At 44.4% G+C, this 23,785-nt stretch overlaps 1 protein-coding gene and 5 non-coding genes across 7 annotated transcripts; 2 read left to right on the forward strand and 4 right to left on the reverse strand.

The window, feature by feature from the left end:
• Positions 1 to 483: 483 nt before the first annotated feature.
• On the reverse strand, positions 484 to 555 carry trnac-gca (transfer RNA cysteine (anticodon GCA)). The gene has a single exon. It is a non-coding gene; the product is annotated as a tRNA-Cys (tRNA).
• Positions 556 to 3,041: 2,486 nt separating this feature from the next.
• trnac-gca (transfer RNA cysteine (anticodon GCA)) lies at positions 3,042 to 3,113 on the reverse strand. Its single transcript has one exon. It is a non-coding gene; the product is annotated as a tRNA-Cys (tRNA).
• A 2,602-nt stretch (positions 3,114 to 5,715) lies between these two features.
• On the reverse strand, positions 5,716 to 5,787 carry trnac-gca (transfer RNA cysteine (anticodon GCA)). The gene has a single exon. It is a non-coding gene; the product is annotated as a tRNA-Cys (tRNA).
• A 4,383-nt stretch (positions 5,788 to 10,170) lies between these two features.
• Positions 10,171 to 10,242, reverse strand: trnac-gca (transfer RNA cysteine (anticodon GCA)). Its single transcript has one exon. It is a non-coding gene; the product is annotated as a tRNA-Cys (tRNA).
• Positions 10,243 to 12,148: 1,906 nt separating this feature from the next.
• Positions 12,149 to 12,220, forward strand: trnac-gca (transfer RNA cysteine (anticodon GCA)). Its single transcript has one exon. It is a non-coding gene; the product is annotated as a tRNA-Cys (tRNA).
• A 1,397-nt stretch (positions 12,221 to 13,617) lies between these two features.
• On the forward strand, positions 13,618 to 19,487 carry swi5 (SWI5 homologous recombination repair protein). 2 transcript variants are annotated; one of them, XM_067968793.1, is made up of 5 exons: positions 13,618 to 13,792; positions 15,602 to 15,650; positions 15,934 to 16,049; positions 17,560 to 17,654; positions 18,383 to 19,487. In XM_067968793.1, the coding sequence occupies exons 1-5, from the start codon at positions 13,659 to 13,661 to the stop codon at positions 18,445 to 18,447; spliced, it is 459 nt and encodes a 152-aa protein (XP_067824894.1). In that variant the 5' UTR covers positions 13,618 to 13,658; the 3' UTR covers positions 18,448 to 19,487. The 2 variants fall into 2 exon arrangements, with proteins under 2 accessions (XP_067824894.1, XP_067824895.1); XM_067968794.1 differs by having other exon boundaries at positions 18,386 to 19,487.
• The last annotated feature ends 4,298 nt before the right edge of the window (positions 19,488 to 23,785 follow it).

The following is a 23,785-nucleotide window of genomic DNA, read 5'->3' on the forward strand; positions in this document are numbered from 1 at the left end:
TGGATTGAGTAACACTATTGTGTACAGATGTGATGCACAACCCAACATGGAAAGCCTTGTCACCAAGCTTCAAGGAACACATGCTCACCAAAGAACGCCGGACGAGAAGCATCTCCCAAACAATATTTGAATTTCAACAAGAGATTTCTCCAGCTGCAGTCAAATGCTCTGTCACTGTGCTCTGCCCACACCCTCTTTACATACTTGCAGTCAACACAAGCAACGCCAGGTTCAATGCGCAGTTTTGCAAGATCATGCTGTCAGTGCCATAAACGTAAGTGTACAGAATATAGGATCAAGATAATAAATAATCATCCAGATAGCCATAGGCAAGTGTTGCAACTGTATGATGGGTCAGGTCAACAGACTGAGTTGCAGGTTGCACAACAGAAGTGGTTCTTAACGAAAGTCTCCAAACAATGTGCCACAAGGAGAATAAGCCATTAATTGGACCACAACAGGGGCAAAACAGCATTTCAACAAAGTGGGCACCTGGATTTGAACCAGGGACCTCTTGATCTGCAGTCAAATGCTCTACCACTGAGCTATACCCACATGCTTGCACAAAATTTCATCAGAAATAATTAAATTGACCCAGGTGATGTTTACTTATCAGCACGTGTGGGACCCACCAAAACATCTTGCCACCACTCCCAGCTGGAGCAGCATGACTATCACATGTGGCATGAATGTAGTTTGCCCCATGAGTGGCTACAGACATAACTGACAATTGAACAACAATGCTGCACCTGCAGGGTAGGTAGACTTACTGTGTGACTGCCAACAGGAAGAACTTTAAAAAAAAGTTGAGCAGAGGAACTGGACTTGACCCAGAGACCTCTTGGTATTATAATCAAATGTTCTACCACTGAGCTGCATCCCCACATTTGTAGCAGTTTTTTGGACACACAAGGTAACGGAGCTCAGTAGCTGACAGTCATCAACCTTCATAGGACCAACCTGAAAGGAAGATGCAACAGTTATTCTGGGAGACAAATAACTCGGACTATCAGAAATATTGCATGAGTGGAGGCAGTAACACTATTGTGTACAGATGTGATGCACAACTCAACATGGAAAGCCTTGTCACCAAGCTTCAAGGAACACATGCTCACCACAGAAGGCGAACTGGAAACATCAGTCAAACGATACCTGAATTTCAACAAGAGATTTCTCCAGCTGCAGTCAAATGCTCTGTCACTGTGCTCTGCCCTCTTTACATACTTGCAGTCAACACAAGCAACGCCAGGTTCAATGTGCAGTCTTGCAAGATCATGCTATCAGTACCATATATGTAAGAATACAGAATATAGGATCAATATAATCAATAAGCAACCAGCAGCAAGAGCTGCAGGGGGAGCCAGTGTGTGAAGAATCTGTAACATGTGTCAAGTCAATAGATTCAGTTGCTGTTTGCACAACAGAACTGGACCGACCGATCCTTTGTCCCCTTCACCGTCAGGTCGGATTACCTGAAGGTGCTGGGGATCTGGTTCAGGGGGGCCGGGGCGTGCACCAAAAACTGGGAGGAGCGTATCTCCAAGGTTAAGCAGAAACTGGGACTGTGGGATCAACGATCCCTCTCGATCGTGGGCAAGAACCTGGTCATCAGGTGCGAGGTGCTCTCGGTGTTGCTGTACGTGGCGCAGGTCTGGCCCATACCTCGCTCCTGCGCCGCGACAGTCACCCGAGCCATCTTCCACTTTGTCTGGAGATCCAAAATGGACCGTGTCCGCAGGGTCACGATGTACAAATCTCCAGAGAAAGGGGGGAAAGGCGTGCCCAACGTGGCCCTCATCCTGATGGCCACCTTTCTGTGCGGCTGCATCAAGCTGTGCGTAGACCCTCAGTACGCAAACACAAAGTGTCACTACGTGCTGAGGTTCTACCTGTCCCCGGTGTTGAGAAGGATGGGCCTGGCCACGCTGCCACGGAACGCTCCGTCCAGTTGGACCGTTCCGCCCCACCTGTCCTTCGTGGGAAGGTTTGTGCAGGAAAACACCTTTGACCACAAGGCGATCAGCAAGTGGTCCGCACGTAACGTCCTCGAGACCCTGCGGGAAAAGGAGATGGTGGATCCTGTCGGTTGGTTCCCCGAGCAGACTGTCAATGTCATTTGGCAGAACGCCTCATCGCCAGAGCTTTCAAACAAGCACCAAGACCTAGCTTGGCTGGTGGTGAGAAGGGCCCTTCCCGTCAGATCCTTCATGCACTCCCGGGCTCTCAGCGCCACCGCGCGCTGTCCCCGAGGAGGCTGCGGTGGAGACGAGACCGTCACCCATCTCCTTCTGGAATGTGCCTTTGCAAAGAAGGTCTGGAGAGAGATGCAGTGGTATCTGTCCAGGTTCGTCCCGAGCAGTTCCGTAACACAGGTTTCTGTGCTCTACGGGCTGTTCCCGGGGACGCACACTGAGACGAACATCGGCTGCTGCTGGAAGACCATCAACTCGGTGAAAGACGCCCTTTGGTCTGCCCGAAACTTGCTGGTCTTCCAGCACAAGGAGCTGTCCTCGACCGAGTGTTGCAGACTGGCACATTCCAAGGTCCAGGACTACGTGCTGAGGGACGCACTGAGGATGGGTGCGGCCGCTGCAAAGGCTCTGTGGGGAAAGGCAACCATTTAGAGCCTTCCCGCCATTGTATACCAAGGGGCTGCAATCAGGGAAAAACCCCCTCAGGCAGAAAGTAAAATTCAAATTGCTGTAATGTACCTGTAATGAATCTGAAATGGACCAGAAATGAATCTGTAAGCAATAATCCGTGTTGAGCATGATGCAATGAGACACCCTAGAGTGTCATGAACTGTAATTATGTCCAATGTGTTCATTGAGCTGTACTTGACGTAACCTGCAAATTGTATAATCTGTATTGTGTACATTTGGAAAGTGATATGACAACTGTATTGTATGTACTGCTGCAAATTTTATGAATAAAGTATATTTTTTGAAAAAAAAAATAACTGACATTAAACAACAATGCTGCACCTGCAGGGAAGGGAGACTGATTGTGTGATTCCCAACAGGAAGCAGTCATAAAAGAAGAGGGAGCATCCTGATTTGAACAAGAGACCTCTTGATCTGCAGTCAAATGCTCTACCACTGAGCTATACCCCCACAGTAGTAGCTTTGTTATGGACACACACAGTAACGGAGCTCAGTACCTGACAGTCATCACCCTTGATTGGACCAAACTGAAACGAATCTGCAAAAGTTATTCTGGGAGACAAATAACTCGGACTATCAGAAATATTGTATGAGTGGATTGAGTAACACTATTGTGTACAGATGTGATGCACAACCCAACATGGAAAGCCTTGTCACCAATCTTCAAGGAACACATGCTTACCACAGAAAACTGAACTCGAAGCATCAACCAAATGACCCCTTGAATTTCACCCAGAGATTTCTCCAGCTGCAGTCAAATGCTGTGTCACTGTGCTCTGCCCCCACCCTTTTTACATACTTGCAGTCAACACAAGCAACGCCAGGTTCAAAGTTTTGAAAAATCATGCTATCAGTGCCATATACATAAGTGTACTGAATATAGCTTCAATATAATAAATAATCATCCAGATAGCCGTAGGCAAAGCTAGTGCACAAAGCAACTTATGATGTGTCAAGTCAACAGATTCAGTTGCAGGTTGCATAACAGAAACAGTTCTTAACTAAAGTCGCCAAACAACAGGGAGAGTAAGCCATTAACTGTCCCACAGCAGTGAAATAGCATTTAAGCATCTAGATTTGAACCACATCTATCTTGATCTATAGTTTACCATTAACACCACCAGTGAGCTACACCCACATGACAACATGCATGCTCATCAGAACCAAAGAAATTGAGCAGGTAATGTGTACTTATCAAGATTTGTTGCACCCACCAAAACAATGGGTAAGATGGGTATAGAGGGATATGGGCCAAGTGCAGGCAATTGGGACTAGCTTAGTGGTATAAACTGGGCGACATGGACATGTTGGGCCGAAGGGCCTGTTTCCATGTTGTAACTTCTATGATTCTATGATTCTATGAAATGGCCACCAGCTGGAGCAGCATGACTATCACATGTGGCATGAATGCAGTTTGCACCACACTTGGCTGCAGATCGAACTAACAACTAAACAACAATGCTGCACTGCAGGCAAGGCAGACTTACTGTGTGACTTCCAACAGGGAAATTTTTAAAAAGGAGCGAGAAGCAGCTGATTTTAAACCAGAAATGTCTTATTCTGCAGTCAAATGCTCTGCCACTGAGCTACACCCCCACAGCTGGGAGGAGCTCTCAGACACACAGTGTAATGAAGCTTAGTACCTGGCAGGTCCAACAAGCACTTTTGCAAGATCACGTTTTCAGTGCCATGTTTGTAAAGTTCAAATACTCTAATCAGAGATTCTCCACACAGGGCTATACTCGGCTCTGTCAGTCACAACACAACCAAGCTGAGTCATGTAATCTTTAATTCTGTTTGGAGGCTGAGCTGGGCTGTCACTGTTTTGGAGTGAGCTTCCAGCTCTCCCTTGTGGGGACTGAATGCTAGTGCACAGTGAATCCAGAACATATCTGTCATATTTTCCAATTATTTACCATATTCCTCATTATTTCAGCTGAAAACAGTGTAAGATATTACCTCAAAGCAAGCCCCCTTGAGAATTAATCCATTGCTCATTAGTTTTCAATAAGCTTGCATTGAGAATTACACGATTGTTAATCATCACTTGTCAATGACAGGGAGTGGAATGACGCTGGTATCTCCTTTGAAAGTTGCAATCTGGAGAAAAGTAAAGTGTACAAAGCTGAATAAATGCCTCGTGGTTCCCCAAATGGCTCAGTGTGTAAATGCTCTCCTGGCCGGCCTCCAATCTCCCACCCTCTATAAACTTGAGCTCATCCAAATCTCTGCTACCCATATCCTAACTTGCACCAAGTCCCATTCACCCATCACCCCTGTTCTCGCTGACCGACATTGGTTTTCGGTCACTAAATGCCTCGATTTTAAAACTCTCATCTTTGTTTTCAAATGCCTCCATGGCCTCGGCCCTCCCTATCTCTGTAACCTCCTCCAGCCCTACAACCCTCCGAGATCTCTGTGCTCCTCCAATTCTTAACTTTTGCGCATCCCTGATTTTAATCGCTCCACCATTGGCGGCCGTGCCTTCAGCTGCCTAGGCCCTAAGCTCTGGAATTCCCTCCATATACCTCCTGAACAGAATACAGCATCAATATAACAAATAACCTTCCAGCTAGCTGCAGGAGGAGCTAGTGTGTGAAGCAACTGTAACATCTGTCAAGTTAACAGATTCAGTTAGAGGTTGCACAACAGAAGTGGTTCAAACAATGCACAACATGGAGAATAAGCCATTAATTGGACCACGACAGCAGCAAAATGGCATTTAAGCAAAGTAGACAACTGGATTTGAACGTGAGACCTTGTAATCTACAGTCAGATGCTCTGTTACAAAGCTATACCCAGACGGCTATAAAGAAATGCATCAGAATTAATGAAATTGATCCAAGTATTGTTTACCTATCTATGCTTGTAAGACCCATCAAAACAAATAGCCACTGCTCCCAGCTGGAGCAGCATGTCTATCACATGTGGCATGAATGTAGTTTTCCCCATGATTGGTAACAGGCATAACTGACATTAAACAACAATGCTGCACTTGCAGGGAAGGGAGACTGACTGTGTGATTCCCAACAGGAAGCACTCATAAAAGGAGAGAGGGTATCTGGATTTGAACCAGAGACCTCTTGATCTGCAGTCAAATGCTCTACCACTGAGCTATACCCCCACATTAGTAGCTTTGTCATGGACACACAAGGTAACGGAGCTCCGTACCTGACAGTCATCACCCTTGATTGGACCAAACTGAAACAAATCTGCAAAAGATATTCTGGGAGACAAATAACTCGGACTATCAGAAATATTGTATGAGTGGATTGAGTAACACTATTGTGTACAGATGTGATGCACAACCCAACATGGAAAGCCTTGTCACCAATCTTCATGGAACACATGCTTACCACAGAAAACTGTACTCGAAGCAGCAACCAAATGACCCCTTGAATTTCACCCAGAGATTTTTTCAGCTGCAGTCAAATGCTCTGTCACTGTGCTATGCCCCCACCCTTTTTACATACTTGCAGTCAACACAAGCAACGCCAGGTTTAAAGTTTTGAAAAATCATGCTATCAGTGCCATATACATAAGTATACTGAATATAGCATCAATATAATAAATAATCATCCAGATAGCCGTAGGCAAAGCTAGTGCACAAAGCAACTTATGATGTGTCAAGTCAACTGATTCAGTTGCAGGTTGCATAACAGAAAGAGTTCTTAACTAAAGTCACCAAACAACAGGGAGAGTAAGCCATTAACTGTCCCACAGTGGTGGGATAGCATTTAAGCAAAGTGGGCATCTAGATTTGAACCACATCTACCTTAATCTATAATCTACCACTACATCACCAGTGAGCTACACCCACATGACAACATGCATGCTCATCCGAACCAAAGAAATTGAGCAGGTAATGTGTACTTATCAAGATTTGTTGCACCCACCAAAACAAATGGCCACCACTCCCAGCTGGAGCAGTATGACTATCACATGTGGCATGAATGCAGTTTGCACCACACTTGGCTGCAGATAGAACTAACAAGTAAACAACAATGCTGTCCTGCAGGCATGGCAGACTTACTGTGTGACTTCCAACAGGGAAAATTTTAAAAAGGAGCGGGACACAGCTGATTTTAAACCAGAAATATCTTATTTTGCAATCAAATGCTCTGCCACTGAGCTACACCCCCTCAGCTGGGAGGAGCTCTCAGACACACAGTGTAATGGAGCTTAGTACCTGGCAGGTCCAACAAGCACTTTTGCAAGATCACGTTTTCAGTGCCATGTTTGTAAAGTTCAAATACTCTAATCAGAGATTCTCCACACAGGGCTATACTCGGCTCTGTCAGTCACAACACAACCAAGCTGAGTCATGTAATCTTTAATTCTGTTTGGAGGCTGAGCTGGGCTGTCACTGTTTTGGAGTGAGCTTCCAGCTCCCCCTTGTGGGGACTGAATGCGAGTGCACAGTGAATCCAGAACATATCTGTCATATTTTCCAATTATTTACCATATTCCTCATTATTTCAGCTGAAAACAGTGTAAGATATTACCTCAAAGCAAGCCCCCTTGAGAATGAATCCATTGCTCATTAGTTTTCAATAAGCTTGCATTGAGAATTACACGATTGTTAATCATCACTTGTCAATGACAGGGAGTGGAATGACGCTGGTATCTCCTTTGAAAGTTGCAACCTGGAGAAAGGTTAAGTGTACAAAGCTGAATAAATGCCTCGTGGTTCCCCAAGTGGCTCAGTGTGTAAATGCTCTCCTGACCGGCCTCCAATCTCCCACCCTCCATAAACTTGAGCTCATCCAAAACTCTGCCACCTGATTCCTAACTTGCACCAAGTCCCGTTCACCCATCACCCCTGTGCTCGCTGACCTGCATTGGCTCTCGGTCTGGGAACGCCTCAATTTTAAAACTCTCATCCTTGTTTTCAAATCCCTCCATGGCCTCGCCCCTCCCTATCTCTGTAACCTCCTCCAGCCCTACAACCCTCCAAGATCTCTGTGCTCCTCCAATTCTTGCCTTATGCACAGCCCTGATTTTAATCGCTCCACCATTGGCGGCCGTGCCTTCAGCTGCCGAGGCCCTAAGCTCTGGAATTCTCTTCATACACCTCTCCGCCTCTCTACCTCTCTCTCCTCGATAAGACGCTCCTTAAAACCTAACTCTTCGACCAAGCTTTTGGTCACCTGTCCGAATAACTCCTTATGTGGCTCGGTGTCAAATTTTGTTTGAAAATCGCTCCTGTGAAGCGAATGGAACGTTTCAGTACGTTAAAGGCTCTATATAAATGCGAGTTGTTGTTGTTGTTGTTCTTCTTCTTCTTCTTCTTCTTCTTCTTTATCTTGAAAGGAATGCTGCTTGGATTTGAGATTCCTCTGTCTGGAATGCAGCGTGAGCAGCTGGTTACAGAGGGATAATGGCCCCAGTCCTGTCACTGGAGACGTACGTAACACCTCACTGAATCTGGGAATCTCAGACTGCCTGGACAACATGTCGTCGTTAAAGGACAGAGTCTTCATGGAAAAGAATTTGCCAAAATTTGGCAAAAAAGAAAAGAAAGTCTTACATTTATATGGTGTCGTTTACGACCTCACGACGTCCCAAAGCGTTTTACAGCCGATAAAGTGGTTTTTGAAGTGCAGCCACTGATATAAAATGCGGCAGCCAATTTGTGCACAGCAAGATCCCACAAAGTGTTGTTAGTTGAGAGATAAATATTGGCCAAGACACTGAGCTGTGCACCTTCTACACCTGCTCTGTGAGAACTGAAGAAGGAATATTGCCATGGTTTGTGAATTATATATTTTTAATAACCGGTAAATACAGCTTTAGATGTATATGGTGAGGAATAGTCTCTGTTACACAGACTGTTCCAGTCATATGACACTGGTTCCTGCATAAACAATGGAGCGAATCAAGATAAAATAACGTGTCTGGTTCTGTCAAACTTTCTAAATGCTGGCAAAATTATTGGTCAGAATTTTTTTTAAGAATTAGGAATAACATGAATTCAAATAAGTGAATTTGTTTAATTTTTAGTTTTAAACGTACATAAAGTTGCTTTTGATCATTGCAAGTTTGATGAGATATTATCCTACCTTCCTCAGTTTATAGAATCATAGAAATTTATGGCACAGCAGGAGGCCATTCAGCCCATCGTGTCTGTGCCGGCTAAAAAAGAGCTATCCAGCCTAATCCCACTTTCCAGCACTTGGTCCGTAGCCCTGTAGGTTACGGCACTTCAAGTGCACATCCAAGTACTTTTTAAATGAGTTGAGGGTTTCTGCCTCTACCACCCTTTCAGGCAGTGAGTTCCAGACACCACCACCCTCTGGGTGAAAAAAATTCTCCTCAGCTCCCCTCTGATCCTACTACCAATTACTTTAAATCTATGCCCCCTGGTCACTGACCCCCCTGCTAAGGGAAATTGGTCCTCTCTATCTAGGCCCCTCATAATTTTATACACCTCGATTAAATCTCCCCTCAGCCTCCTCTGTTCCAAAGTAAACAACCCCAGCCTATCCAATCCTTCCTCATAGCTAAAATTTTCCAGTCCTGGCAACATCCTTGTAAATCTCCTCTGTACCCTCTCGAGTGCAATCACATCTTTCCTGTAATGTGGTGACCAGAACTGTACGCAGTACTCTAGCTGTGGCCTAACTAGTGTTTTATACAGTTCTAGCATGCTCTTATATTCTATGCCTCGGCTAATAAAGGAAAGTATCCAGTATGCCTTCTTAACCACCTTATCTACCTGTCCTGCTACCTTCGGGGATTTGTGGACATGAATTCCAAGGCCCTTCTGTTCCTCTACACTGCTCAGTATCCTCCCATTTATTGCCTTGCCTTGTTTGCCCTCCCCAAATGCATTACCTCACACTTCTCCAGATTGAATGCCATTTGCCACTTTTTCTGCCCATCTGACCAGTCCATTGATATCTTCCTGCAGTCTACAGCTTTCTCCCTCACTATCTTAGGTTGTTTAATCTCAGCACACACACCAGTCCATTCATAGATTGCTGGTGCAGACAGTCTTTACACCCAGGGCGAGGTGGTGGTATGGGGGAGGGGGCAGCCCGTTTCGGACCCTCTGGGGAGCTGTGGGAATATCTCTGAATCCCTCTGCTCTTGACAGGCAGCACACTGGGCAAGTGATTGTGTGGTGCACACTATCTGTGAGGAATCCCACACATGTCTACACTTGTCATGTGTAGTGTCAACTTTCTGCCAGAGTTATTGCAGCTTTGCAAAGCAGTCCAAAGGCCGTTGTAATACTGGTTTCTGAGAGGATCTGGGTGAAAGGCAAATTACTTCCGGCATCAAATCAAATGTTCTTTTCATGACTCACTGACCAAATAAGTATGTAAAAAGAAAAGGAAGTGAGGCATGAGTTAATCGTTAAGTGCTTAATTTTTCAAAGCTATTCACTTTACGGTTAATAACTATTTAATTCTTTCAGTCCTTCTAATAAAATCATAGGTTCTTCCAAACTATTTTTCTAATATAATTAGTGTGCGTACTTTGGAGAAATATAAAGTTGTCTAGGGGGCACCCGGATTTGAACCAGGGACCTCTTGATCTGCAGTCAAATGCTCTACCACTGAGCTATACCCCCTGAGATGAAAGGCAACATGCCATAAAGAGACTAATATCAGTTTATTCTTGTTGGCTATTACTATGCATGAAGATTAGTAAACTTAAAACTTCTATACAATAAATTATGAACAAAGAAATAGATTTATTTAAAGTTTCTCTTTTAGCTCTCTCTAGTGGGGGGAAACTTACACTGCATATTATAAACACAATGTACCAGCGATCATTTTCCATGGCCTGTATTTCCTGACCCTTAACACATGCTTGGAAGCTGGAGGAGAGGGGACATAGTTCAACAGATAGTTCATGATATATGTAGCCTTGGCCAGTGTCGGAAAAGCAGGGTGCAGGTAGGAGCAAAGGACTGGAAGAGGTAGGGTGGGGTGAGAGAACGGAAGGATTTGTAAATGAGGGCTGAAGATTTCTATATCAGATGCAGCCCTTGACTATACAGTGAGATATTAGCAATGAACACAAGTATGTTCATCGTCTCCACAAGTCACGATTCATCTACTTGTCTAAATGGATGTCCAATTTCTTGTTTCGCTGAATGCATTTGTATGAACTTCCTCTGTCCACTATTTCAATGAAGATTTTAACTCATTTAAAATTAACAGTTTAACACCTCCTCCAAAACACTAAACAAGGTAATTTCATGAAGACTTGGTAATACATCACCGTTCCTTCATCGTCGCTGGGTCAAAATCCTGGAACTCCCTTCCTGACAGCACTGTGGGAGAACCTTCACCACACGGACTGCAGCGGTTCAAGAAGGCGGCTCACCACCACCTTCTCAAGGGCAATTAGGGATGGGCGATAAATGCCGGCCTCGCCAGCGACGCCCACATCCCATGGATGAATAAAAAAAAGACCAGTTATTAATAACGCACAATGTCATTTTCGCCCATATGCAATCGAGCACAATTTGTGGAATTGCAGCTATCTTGGCCCTACACTCTGCAGCTTACTCCGAAAACCCCTCCATCCCATCTCCCTTATCAAAGCCTGTCTATTCGAGAATGCTTTGGGTCTCCTCTCCTAACAATGCAATTTTTAGAAGCACTGACTAAATGTACTCATTTAACTGTACATTGATATGATAAAACCATCCACAATAAAGTAGGCACCTGGATTGTGAATTTGAATTAGGAACCTCTTGATCTAGCAGACAAATAGCGCTACCCCTGAGCTGCACCCCAACCTATAGCTAATGTCTTCAATTTCACTTAAAATTTGATAGCAAGCGTGCTGCTTTTAACTGCCAATTACTATATTGGGGTAAAGTTCCACAGACACACCCACCCCAGTCCCCCACCCTGTCCACATTATACCTCAGTGATGGGAAAAATATAGTAACTTTTTGTTCATTCTGTATGAACTATTTTTTGCATTTTCTCTCAGCCGGTATGTCCTGTCACTGGGCGGTGGACAACTGATTTCTACACCATGTAATAAAGTCCGACTACTTTAAATTTCCTGCATTATAAAATTTTAATTTTCAATTGATAGTGAAGGCTTGTTTTTGAGTAGGAGGTTATAGCTCAATGATTGAGCATTTAATGGTTCCCTCCCCAACTCCAGGAGTTCCCTTTATTAGAATGAAGCATAGGTGCTTTATTGGCTGATATAAAGGAAATCTAATGTCTTCTACACATAAATCGAATACATTGCGAACAATCAAAAGTGGCTGACTTTTTTATCCCCAGAAGTATTGAGGCCAATTAAAGTGCCCTTGTTGAGATGAGGTAACTCAGCACACACTGGTCCATTCTTCCGGACCTCCACTTTCTTTAGAAAACTAAGTACTTAGACTTTCTGATTCAATCAATCAAAAAGTCTAAGTACTTAATATTCTGAAGAAAGTGCAGTTAAAAGCAGCACATTTACTATAAAATTTTAAGTGCCATTGAAAATACTAGCTATAGGATGGGGGTATAGCTCAGTGGTAGAGCATTTGACTGCAGATCAAGAGGTCCCTGGTTCAAATCCAGGTGCCCCCTTTCTTTTGCTGTCATAAAACAGATGTTTGGTATCGATTTTACAGGAAATACCATCACTTCTGTGTATGTCATTAAAATATAATTCTCAGGCTATGTACCTGATGTTATATATGCTCCCCATAAATCAGGTTCCAGAGGTCAGGCCTGTGAACTTTCCTAACTTTAGGGGAGCTCCTAGTTTCAACTTCTTCTCAATAGTCTTCAAGAAGAAAGACACAGTCTTGCATTATAATTTCTTTCCTGTCCTGCGGGCATTCCAAACTGGTTCACAGCTAATTATTTTTTTTAATATAGGCGAACACAGCAGCCAAATTTGTGTACAGCAAGATCCCACAAACAGCAAATGAGGCAAATAACCAGTTAATTTATTTTTGGTGGTACTGGTTAAAGGAGCAATGTTGCCCAGGATACTCATGGAACTCCCTGCTCTTCTTCCAATAGTGCCATGAGATTATTTTACATTGGACAACAACTTACATTTATCTAGCGCCTTTAACGTAGTAAAACGTCCCAAGGCGCTTCACAGGAGCGATTATCAAACAAAATTTGACACCGAGCCACATGTTAGGACAGGTGACCAAAAGCTTGATTTTAAGGAGCACCTTAAAGGAGGAGAGAGAGGTGGAGTGGTTCAGGGAGGGAATTCCAGAGCTTAAGGCCTTGGCAGCTGATGTGTTATGCTGATTTTTAGTGTTTCGCTTGCGATTTACTGGAAATTCTCTTGATGTTTTGGTTCAGGTGACAGTGCTAAACTGACAGCTTTCCACGTGTATTGCCAGCGGATAGGGAACTTCCGGAAAATGACAACATGCTGTTGACAATGCTGCAATTTAAAAATGTTACTTAGGTTTGACGCACCTCACTCTTCGACACGTGTTTAAGCAGATTTGGGACTTACAACGCAGAAACAGGCCTTTTGGCCCAATTGGTCTATGCCAGTGTTTATGTTCCACACGAGCCTCCTCCCTCCACTCTTCATCAAACCCTATCAGCGTAACTTCTATAGAATTACATAGAATGCACAGCACAGTAACAGGCCATAATACATAGACACTGATAAACTGTACAGCACAAAACTGGGAATTGAATGCAAAACTACGACAAAATTACATACACATTGCAACTCCTACAATGTTCATTAATTACCTCGATTTTTGATCATTTCCCTTAAGTGACAATTCTGGTTTGCAAATGAATTTTATCAGAATTTCATCCTTTGCATAGTTTTTGAAATTGACAAACCCACTCTGGTATAATTTGCACTTTATTGTCAGAGTAAATCTCTCTGCATGTGCTAGCTAAAAGAAGGGACGCAAATTTATAAATGAGTCCCAAAGTGGAGCGGAAAGATCAAACACTCATGTGGCAAAGCTCAGTGCGTGTCACGTGTGCGGAAGTTTTATTGCAGCGCGTAGAACGCGGCCCGGGAGCGGTCGCCATGGATGCGGATCCGGAGCCGCGAGCGGCGGGGCTGTGCTCGCCTCCCTCCAGGGGACCGGGACCCCCGGGACCCTGCACCCGGACCCCCGGGAGCAGCGAGGGCGGAGGGTCCGCAGACCGCTCCCTCAGGAGGTCTGTCAGTCTCCGGGCTCGGAAACAATCTGTGGGAGGGATTGTAGCAAAAAAAAATGGAGGCAACAGTTTGTAACAATAAAAATACATGTTATTGGCGTTAGGAAAATGCATTGAGAATCGGTGCAGAAGATAATAAATTTGGGTAATTCACTTAAAGGGGAAGTTAATTCTGACTGAAGTACCTTTTATCGTCAGGCAGCATCTGTGGAGGGAAGGGGCTAATTAGCGTTTTGCACCAGAAACATCAGTTGGTTGTTTCTTTCCATGAATTCTGCCTGACCTGCCGAGTCTTTCCCTTTTGTGTTTCAGATTTCCAGCATCTGCAGCTTTCTTCCCCTTTTTTTTTTGTACAACTGTATTGTCTATTGTTTGATTACAGTCACTAAGCTTTAAAGTAATTCAGTGCATGTGAAGTGCTTTGAGAAATGATCTGGGGCTACATTAATCCAAGCTTTTCTTGAAAAATATGTATTGGTGTGAAATTTTTCATTCTTCCAGCAGTTAGTGTGTTTTCCTGGGGCCTGGCACACCAGGTTAGACCCAAGTTGCAGCACCATTACAATCGAGCGGCTGTGGGGCAGTGTCCTGTCAGTGACATTACCAGAAAGGCCGAGCGGTGAAGAGAAAGAAAAAGGATTTGCATTTATATAGCGCCTTGACGTCCCAAAGCACTTTGCAACCAAAGTACTTTTGAAGTGTAGTCACCATTGTAATGTAGGGATACACGGCAGTGAATTTGCACACAGCAAGCTCCCACAAACAGCAATGTGATAAATGACCAGATAGTCTGTTTTAGTGATAAATATTGGCCAGGACACCAAGGAATCTTTTACATCGACCTGAGGGCAGACAGTTTATTGTCTCAGCTGAAAGACAGCACCTCCAACAGTGCCGCACTCCCTCAGTACTGCACTGAGGTGTCAGCCTGGCATTTGTACTCAAGTCTCCAGATTAGGGACTCTGAACCCACACTCTTCTGAGTCCGAGGCAAGAAGGATACCAATGAGCCAAGGTTGACACTGGTCTGATGAGACTGGTCTCTGCTGGGGTAAAATTCCAGTAGGAGATGCTGGATTGCAAGCAGAAGTCTTCCACTGATATTTATCCCCCACCACGGCCAGGATCAGCTCACTTAGCACTGGGCAGGGTTTGAAGCTGGGAATTTCTTGGTCTGTATAGCTCAGCAGTTCATTGGGAGCTGAGGTTTGTGTATAGATGAAGCATTCATGTAGCTGCCATAACTCGCTGATGCCTCAGATTCAAACTAGTAAAAGGCAAATTTAGGATTGTTATGAAGAAACTCTTCTCCCGGAGGTTAAAATCGTTTAAGAACCAATTGAATGCTACTTCGGAAGGACTTTATGGTCATTCTGGATAGAACAACTAAGATGAGCTGAATGACTTTCCTCATTCATAATTATCCTGAGGACTGCTTGAAGACACTGTATACATTGACTCTAAAGCCTTGAAATGAAGTGATTAAGAGGTGGTCTCTCAGGTGTAAATATGGTATAGAAAATATAAATCCATAACACTACAACCACGGCAGTGGGATAGGGGAATACAGGCTCAAAAGGACAAAACGGTGATCACCTTGGGATGGACCTTCAAGAATGGTTGTGGAGGCGGCAACCCTCAGTCACTTAAACAGTTGGCTGTTTTGATGGGGGCAGTATAAGATCTTTCTGGATGGATGGGCTGAATGGTTTATCATTTGGAAGTGTAAAGGAAAATATACTATGTGGATTAAGTTTAAATATTCAGGTGCAGTTTTTTTTAATATAATTCTTGCCTTTTTTCTCACAGGACACCAGTTGGACCATTCAGAAAATTAAATGCAAGCTTTAAGTCACCAGTAAGCAATTAAACAAGCTCTCTATGGTGTACATGTATGTGTGTGTGTGTGTGTGTATTTATTTATTTATATATTTTTATTTTTATATATATTAAAGTTTGCCTTTTAGATTGGCCATGCCAAGTCCGCGAGAAATTCATTGGTCTATATTCTTTTTTAAGAATACCAGATTTTTACATAAATAACTTTGTTCTTTTAATTTATAATGTGTCAGGTGTGTGACACCACACTTTGCTGTGAATACTATTTCTTTCTCTTACACTGACTTCTCTCCCACCTACAGTCACTAAGGACCTCCCAGAGCACAGAGCTCGATGCTGCTGTTCTTCAAACTGACCTTGAAGATCTGAGGAGGAAATGTGAAGATCTCGACCGACAGATTACAGGACTGATCTCTGAGTGAGTGTGCTGTTTGCCTTCATCACGCAAAGGCTTGACAAGCAGCCAACCAAAATCTTAATAAACGTAGAACCGACCTGCTAATTATTTATCATAGTAGGTGCAGCACAGGAGAAGGCCATTCGGTCCATCGTGCCTGTGCCGGCTCTTTGATAGAGCTGTCCGATTTGATTGTTGTTCGTAACGATACTTGCATTAATATCATGCCCGTCATCGAAGCACTTCACACTTCTGTCAGGCACCTTTTAAAAGAGAAGTTCATTCTTGGGGTCAGGACTGTGAATGTCGACTGCTTATCCTTAGATGTGGAATATTTTATTATTTGTTTTGCTTCAGTGAGTGAATGCATTGCCCAGTGTAGTACTGAGCCTTCCAGACCAGGGAGTTCCCAGATTTAATTGCGAGGCATAGGAGGCTCTGCATTTGGCCTTAGCACTCATAGACTTGAGCGAAGGGATAAATCAGCTAGGGTTGCTGCTTCTGATCAACCCTGCTGGAAGTTGCATGCTTGTGGATATTGGATGAGGACAGACTCATGCTTGGCTTTAATGCCCTCCACATTCAAATCGTCTGATATTGACCGCTTAGCCTCACACATGAAATAATTTGGGAGAAGAGTATCACAGGGCAGGCAGTGAATGTGAAATTGTACCTTAGTCTGAGTTAGGAGAGGAGAAAATTGAGAATTTGTTTCAAATTGTCATCTTGGCTCAGTTGGTAGCATTCTGGCCTCTGAGTCTAGAAGGTAATGAGTCAAGCCCCGCTTCAGAACTTGAGTGTGTAATCTAGGCTGACACCGGTAACAATAAAAGGTTTTGTGGTGCTATTTGAAGAAGAGCAGGGTGGTGTCCTAACCAAAATTCTATTCCCCAAGTAACACTGCCACAATCAGATTGATTGGTTGTTCATCTCACTTGCCTTTTATGGGATCCTGCTGTGTGTCTGCCATGTTTACTCACCTAACAATTGACTGTATTTTAATAGTAATTTGTTGGATTAGCTTCATCGGCATCAAAACCCTTGCTGTCCACAACCCCCCCAATCTTGAATGTGTCTATTGGCATCCTGCCTATGTGAAACCTGGCTAATGAATCGAGTTGCTATGATCTGGAAAACACTGCTTGAAAGGGCGGAGGAAGAAGATTCAATTGTAACTTTCAAAAGGGAATTGGATATATACTTGAAAAAGAAAAATTTGCAGGGCTAAGGGGAAAAAGTGGATAGTTCTTTCAAAGAGCTGGCACAGGCACAATGGGCCAAATGGCCTCCTGTGCTGTAAGATTCTGTGCTTCTAATCCTCCCCTCGCTACCACACTGGACAGTACATTGATCCACCAAGCTAGCAGGGACTGCAAGCAAACCTGATTGCGATTTCTTTCATTACAAATCTCTCTGTGACAGTATTATAAAATATGTTAGCCTTCTTCTACCTCCATTTATGGAGGAGATCAGCTCTGCAGTAAGGTTTGCTTAAGCTGTGTAGATCATTCCTGTATTTCCTTTGCCACAGAGGGTATTCTCTGGAAGAGCTGGACCAGCACATTGACCAGCTCCACGAGTACAATGACATCAAGGACGTGGGCCAGATACTTTTGGGAAAACTGGGTAAGAACTCCTGGTAAAAGCAAAGGAAAGGCCCTGCATTTATATAGCGCCTTTCAGGAGCTCAGGACGTCCCAAAGCGCTTTACAGCCAATTAAGTACTTATGAATTGTAGTCACTTTTGTAATGTAGGCAAACCCGGCAGCTAATTTGCGCACAGCAAGGTCCCACAATCAGATATGTGATAATGACTAGATAATCTGTTTTAGTGATGTTGGTTGAGTGGTAAATATTGGCCAGGACACGAGGGAGAACTCCACTGTTCTTCTTCGAATAGTGCCATGGGATCATTTACATCCACCTGAGAAGGCAGACTGGGCCCCGATTTAACGTCTCATCCGAAAGACGGCACCTCCGACAGTGCAGCATTCCCTCAGTACTGCACAGATATGTCAGACTGGATTGTGTGCTGATGTCTTTGGAGTGGGGTTTGAACCCACAATCTTCTGACTCAGAGTCGAGAGTGTTAAATCACGGGCAAGATTTTATGGGACCGTAGAAATTACAGCACAGGCCATTTGGCCCAGCATGCTAATGGTAGCTCTTCAACTGAAGCTAGCCACCCTAATTCCATTTCCCTGCTCTGTGACAAATATGCTCCTTTAAAGTAAATATTTTACAAACAGTAAGAGTAAGTTAACAAGAATCATAATTCAGGAGTAGTTACTGCTGGTGAAATCTCCCTTTAATGTGCCTGCACTGTAATGACCCTTTTCCCTCATTTGTTACAGCAGTGATCAGAGGGGTCACCACCAGAGACCTATACAGCGAATTCGGGCTGGACTTGGAGGATTAGACCGGAAACCGCTAAGTGCAGCTGCATCCAGGCAGAGCCCCACGTGATTCAAAGGAGGGGGGATCTTTACTTGTGTTGACGTGATCTCCATAGTGTTTCCATTGGCAAAAATATTGGGGGCAGGGGAGGAACAACTAGCCTTGGCCAAAAGGCCACCAAAACACCTGGAAGTGAAGCCTGGTGTAATGGCAGATGTGCTATCCAAAAAAACCAGTTGTGTCGGTGATGTGGTGTACAGGCAATTGCTGATTTTTTTTTTGTAGACTTGCCGCCATAGCGCCCACGATGTTTATATTTCCTGTTCACCTCTGACCCCCCCCGACCCCCCCCCCCCGGGTTTTGTTTGATTTTCCTTTTGAGGTACTCCCCGTTTTGTAATTGGGAGGACACTCTTGGTTCAGTGCTTTCTATGCTGCCCATCCATTGAGCAAGAAGGATGAGAGAGAGTGTGATGAAATTACAGCCAGTTTATTGAGAAATAACTTCCAGTTGACTACCTAGGAACTCTCCAGTTAGTTTACAATGGGTTGCTCCAGAAACAGGCGTTACTGTCAGTTTAGAAATGTACTGATTTTCACTTGAATTTTCAAGTTCCTTCCTCCCTCTGCCAGAGGTGATAGCTGCCTTCATTACTGCTGTGTGGACAGTGAGTGTCAGCAGGCTATTCGATTATTGGGGCATCACGGGTGAGTCCGGTCCTGTTCTCACCCGACATCCACCCAGGCCATTTCTGCAACAGGGGTCACTGGATGGTGATCAGGAGCCGAAACCCTGGCAACATTCGCCCTCCACCCTGGTTTGTGGGTGCCGAGGCCAGTCGCACTTGCTGTCATCTCTGGGCGAGATTACCGAGCTCGGCACACGCCAAGGATTCAACCTGGGACCGTTCTGGTCCATGTGGCTCAATCCCACGCTTGGTGCTTCATTGAGAGGTTACCGGGAGGAACAAATGTGTCAGTTTCTGAGCTGTTGCTTTATAACTGTTATTGTTTGAATGCAAAGGGTGAAAAATGTTCAATTAAAAGAATGCGTTTTGTTCAGTTCTGTTTGTGGTTTGGCTCTTTTATAACATGAGATTTGAGAAAGAGATCATTTGCCCGGGAACCACCTGCTCTGCGGGCGTCACTTCGCCAAACGTGCGTCAGAAACCCCGTTTGCACACGGACGTACTCTTCCACTAAAACCAACGTTTCCCAAACTGCGGGAGTGCCTCCCACACACACACACACACCGTGAGCGACGTCATGGCCATTTCGTGGGACATTCCCAGTCACGTGAGTGGAATATCGCAACCTAAGGCCATGCCCCAAGCCGCTACACGTGGAGGGAGCACGGCAAAAGTGTTCACTCTGGGACACACCTCAGCATCGTTTTATCTGAAAATATTTTATTCTTCCGACCTCTTTGCGCTGGGCAGTTTGGGCAATGCTGCTTTACAGTAAAGACCTCTAGTGTAGGAAGCAGTACCACTGGGTGAAAACAAGATGTTTTATTCTTGTGATTTATTGAACTTTTTTATATCTTGTAAGTTATCAACAAATATCTAATGTTTACGGTTATGGGGTGGTGTGAGTGCTCGCCTCCACTACTGGGGAGCAGGATCCAAAATAGTTTGGGAAACGCTGCACTAACAGACTAACAAAGCCTGTTTGCCGGAAGCTTGAATTTAAAAAAAATGTTTTCGAAAAGTCAAAAGGGGGTTGTTTTCTGATTAAATATGGATAAATATAATAAAATTTTAGGGCAGTCGCAGTACGTTGACTGAGGGCAGCTTTTATTTTGTGCTGCTGTAATATGGAGTATCAATAATCCCCACCAGGGGGAGCACCACACAAACCTTTTTAATATAAGTGAAGGCTCAGAAAGTCCATTCACTCGACCCAAGTTCATCCTGGGTCTGAGAGTGATCTTATGAAAGAAAGAACTTGCATTTATACAGCGCCTTTCATGACCTCAGGACATCCCAAAGTGCTTTACAGCCAATTAAGTACTTTTGAAGCGTAATTACAGTTGTAAAGTAGGAAACGCAGCAAACTCCCACAAACAGCAATGTGATCATAACCAGATTATTTGTTTTAATGATGTTGGTTGAGGGATAAATGTTGGACAGGATGCCAACGAGAACGACCCTGCTCTTCAAATAATGCCATGGGATCTTTTACACCCAGCTGAGTTGGCACTCAGCCTCAGCTTAACGTCTCATCTGAAAGACGGCATCTCCGACAGTGCAGCTCTCCCTCAGTACTCCAACGGTGCAGCGTCCCCTCACAACTAGCATTAAAGAGTCAGCCTAGCTTTTGCACTCAAGCTTCTGGAGGGGGACTTGAACCCACAACCAAGGTGAGAGTGCTGCCCACTGAGCCATGGCAGGGGTTCACGGGTAGCACGTGTACGCCATGAATGATGGTGGAATTAAAAGCTGGTGCACAGCTACAAAAAGCAATCAAAAAGGCAAGTGGAATGTTGGCCTTTATCTCAAGGGTGCTTGAATGTAAAGGGGAGGCAGTGATGCTCCAGTTGTTCAGAGTCTTGGTCGGACCCCATCTGGAGTATTGCGTTCAGTTTTGGGCACAGAGCAGCTGGGACATAATGGTGGAGAGCCTCACTCAGCTAAGGCGGCGTGAGACAGCGAAGGGATTTGAAAAACGAGGACTAGGATCTTGAACTCGATGTGCCGCTGAAATCGGCAATTGACAAATGAATCCTTGAGGCGATGGAGTCGTGGATTGGGGCTACAGGGGTGGAGGGAGAGGGTTAAAGGGAGAGAGGTGCATTGCGAATGGGACATATTCCAGAGCTGAATAAATGGTGCCTTGGTCACCAACCGGATTCACAATGAAATGACGGGTTCAGGGTCAAGCAGGGTCAAGGCCCTGTACGAAATGGTTCAGCCCAACTGGGCAGAGGGAAGTGCGATGGAGCTGGAGCCAGAGGCAGGAAGCTGCTGGTGGGTTTGGATTTGCTGGCGTTGAGCTAAAGGAAATTTCAACTCATCCGTGAACTGATGTGGGACAGGCAATTGGATAGTGCGGCAACAGTCTTCGAATCGATGGTCTTGGTCGAGTCGGGCGATGACGAGCTTTTAAAAACTGAGCCTGTGATTTCAGATAATGACATCGACGGGAATGTGGAGCATGAGTCAGAGACAGGAAACTGACATCAGTTCGGTAAAATGTTGCAGGTCTTGTTGCTGTGGGCAGCTGTCAGAGGCACATCCTGTGCCTGGGGGTATAGCTCAGTGGCACAGCATTCGCTTTGCAGAGTAGAGAGGTTCTCCCTTCAAATCTGACGTTTATGTTATCACAAAGAGTAAAAGTTACACACACATCTCTCTGCACCCTGTCAATAATAATAACTCTGCATAAACTGTTGGTGCCGTTTTTGAAAGATAGGAGAGCTTTTAAAACAATGTCTAGCATTGTCTGCTAATTTCTTGAATTGACTCCATCTTTGCTCCTATGTTTTTTTATCCCTGATGGTGGCCTGTGCGATGGACCACTTTGTTCTGAAACACATAAGATGTGTGGATTTGCCTGAGGGGTGTAGCTCAGTGGTACAGCATTTGATTGTAGATCGTAGAGGTCCCCAGTTTAAATTTGGATGCCCCCTCAATGCTTTTTATGTTATCACAAAGAGTGGGAGTTACACACACATCCCTCCACACCATGTCTATAATCATGATGTAAGGAATCTTACAACACCAGGTTATAGTCCAACAATTTTATTTTAAAATCACAAGCTTTCGGAGATTATCCCCTTCGTCAGGTTCACCAGAGGCAGTAGTAGAGGCGGGTACAATTTTGTCTTTTAAAAAGCATTTGGACAGTTACATGGGTAAGATGGGTATAGAGGGATATGGGCCAAGTGCAGGCAATTGGGACTAGCTTAGTGGTATAAACTGGGCGACATGGACATGTTGGGCCGAAGGGCCTGTTTCCATGTTGTAAACTTCTATGATTCTATGATTCCTTACATTTGTCCACCCCAGTCCATCACCGGCATCTCCACATTATAATCATGATAATCAATAATAATAACTCTGTATAAACAACTTGGCGCCATTTTTAAAAGATCAGAGACTTTCTAAAGCAGTTTAGCATTGTCTAACAATTTGTTGAAATGACACCACTTTTTAACTTTTTTTTTAATCCCTGATGGTGTCCTGTGCTATGCACCATTTTATTCTAATGCACATCAAATATGAGTAAGTGTCTGGGGGTATAGCTCAGTGGTAGAGCATTTACCGACAAATCACGTGGTCCCTAATTGTAATCTGGGTGCCCCCTCAATGACCTTTATCCTTCATAAATAAGGATTTGTGAGGTAGCCCTCCCTCCTCACCAGCTCTGTGATCATTACAATCTGGAATAATAACTCCCCTTAACCACTTTTCACAACAAGCAATCCTTGAGGCGATGAAGGTGTGGATTGGGGTTTCGATGGTGGAGGCAGAGATTAAGAGGTTACTGGTTCCAAGCCAGGTGTCCACTCAGTGATGTTCATGTTGAGCATAAAAGTAAAAGTGGAGCAAGATTCACAAACCCCTTTACCAGCACTGAGTCAGAAATGGCTATAATCACATCAGTATAACCGAATCAGAGGTCTGCTTGTGTCTGTGAGTTCTCCTGTTGCTGAGAGTATTTGATTTAAACACAGCAGCAACTGGGTCAGAGAGCATATTTAAAGGATGTTAGTGTGGCCGCAAACTGAGAAGAGGGAAGGTGAAACAACAGTTCACGTCTAACCACTTCACACAGAGGCTGGTGAATGTGTGGAATGGACGGCAAGTGGAGTTACTGAGGGCTGATTGTATCAGAAGTTCAGGAGAGAGTTGGATAAACACCTGGAGAAATATTTGATAGAGGGGCATGAGAGGTATCGTGCGATATGACATTTCCCAGACACTGGGACTGGCCACAAGGGTCTCTCCAGGTCCTTTTCGGATCTGAAACACATTCATTCAGATGGAAAGTTTTTCCAGAAAACGGGTCTTTCTTCTCACTCTTTCCATCTGAATAAAATTATTCAGATCCGACACTGATATAGTCTCAGCAGCAGGTACGGTATTTATCCCATCCCAGAATTTTACACTGAGGAACAGAGGAACGTACAGGGCCTGAAAAGACCCTGTCTATCTCGCCAATCCCAATGTCTGGGAAATATAATTTCCACTCTTTGTTTTTTCTTTGGATCCTAGGAACATAGGAACAGGAGTAGGCCATTCAGCCCCTCGTGCCTGCTCCGCCATTTGATAAGATCATGGCTGATCTGTGATCTAACTCCATATCCCTGCCTTTGGCCCATATCCCTTAATACCTTTGGTTGCCAAAAAGCTATC

This window comes from Heptranchias perlo, chromosome 30 (genome assembly GCF_035084215.1).
Source record: "Heptranchias perlo isolate sHepPer1 chromosome 30, sHepPer1.hap1, whole genome shotgun sequence".
NCBI classification, from domain to species: Eukaryota; Metazoa; Chordata; class Chondrichthyes; order Hexanchiformes; family Hexanchidae; genus Heptranchias; species Heptranchias perlo.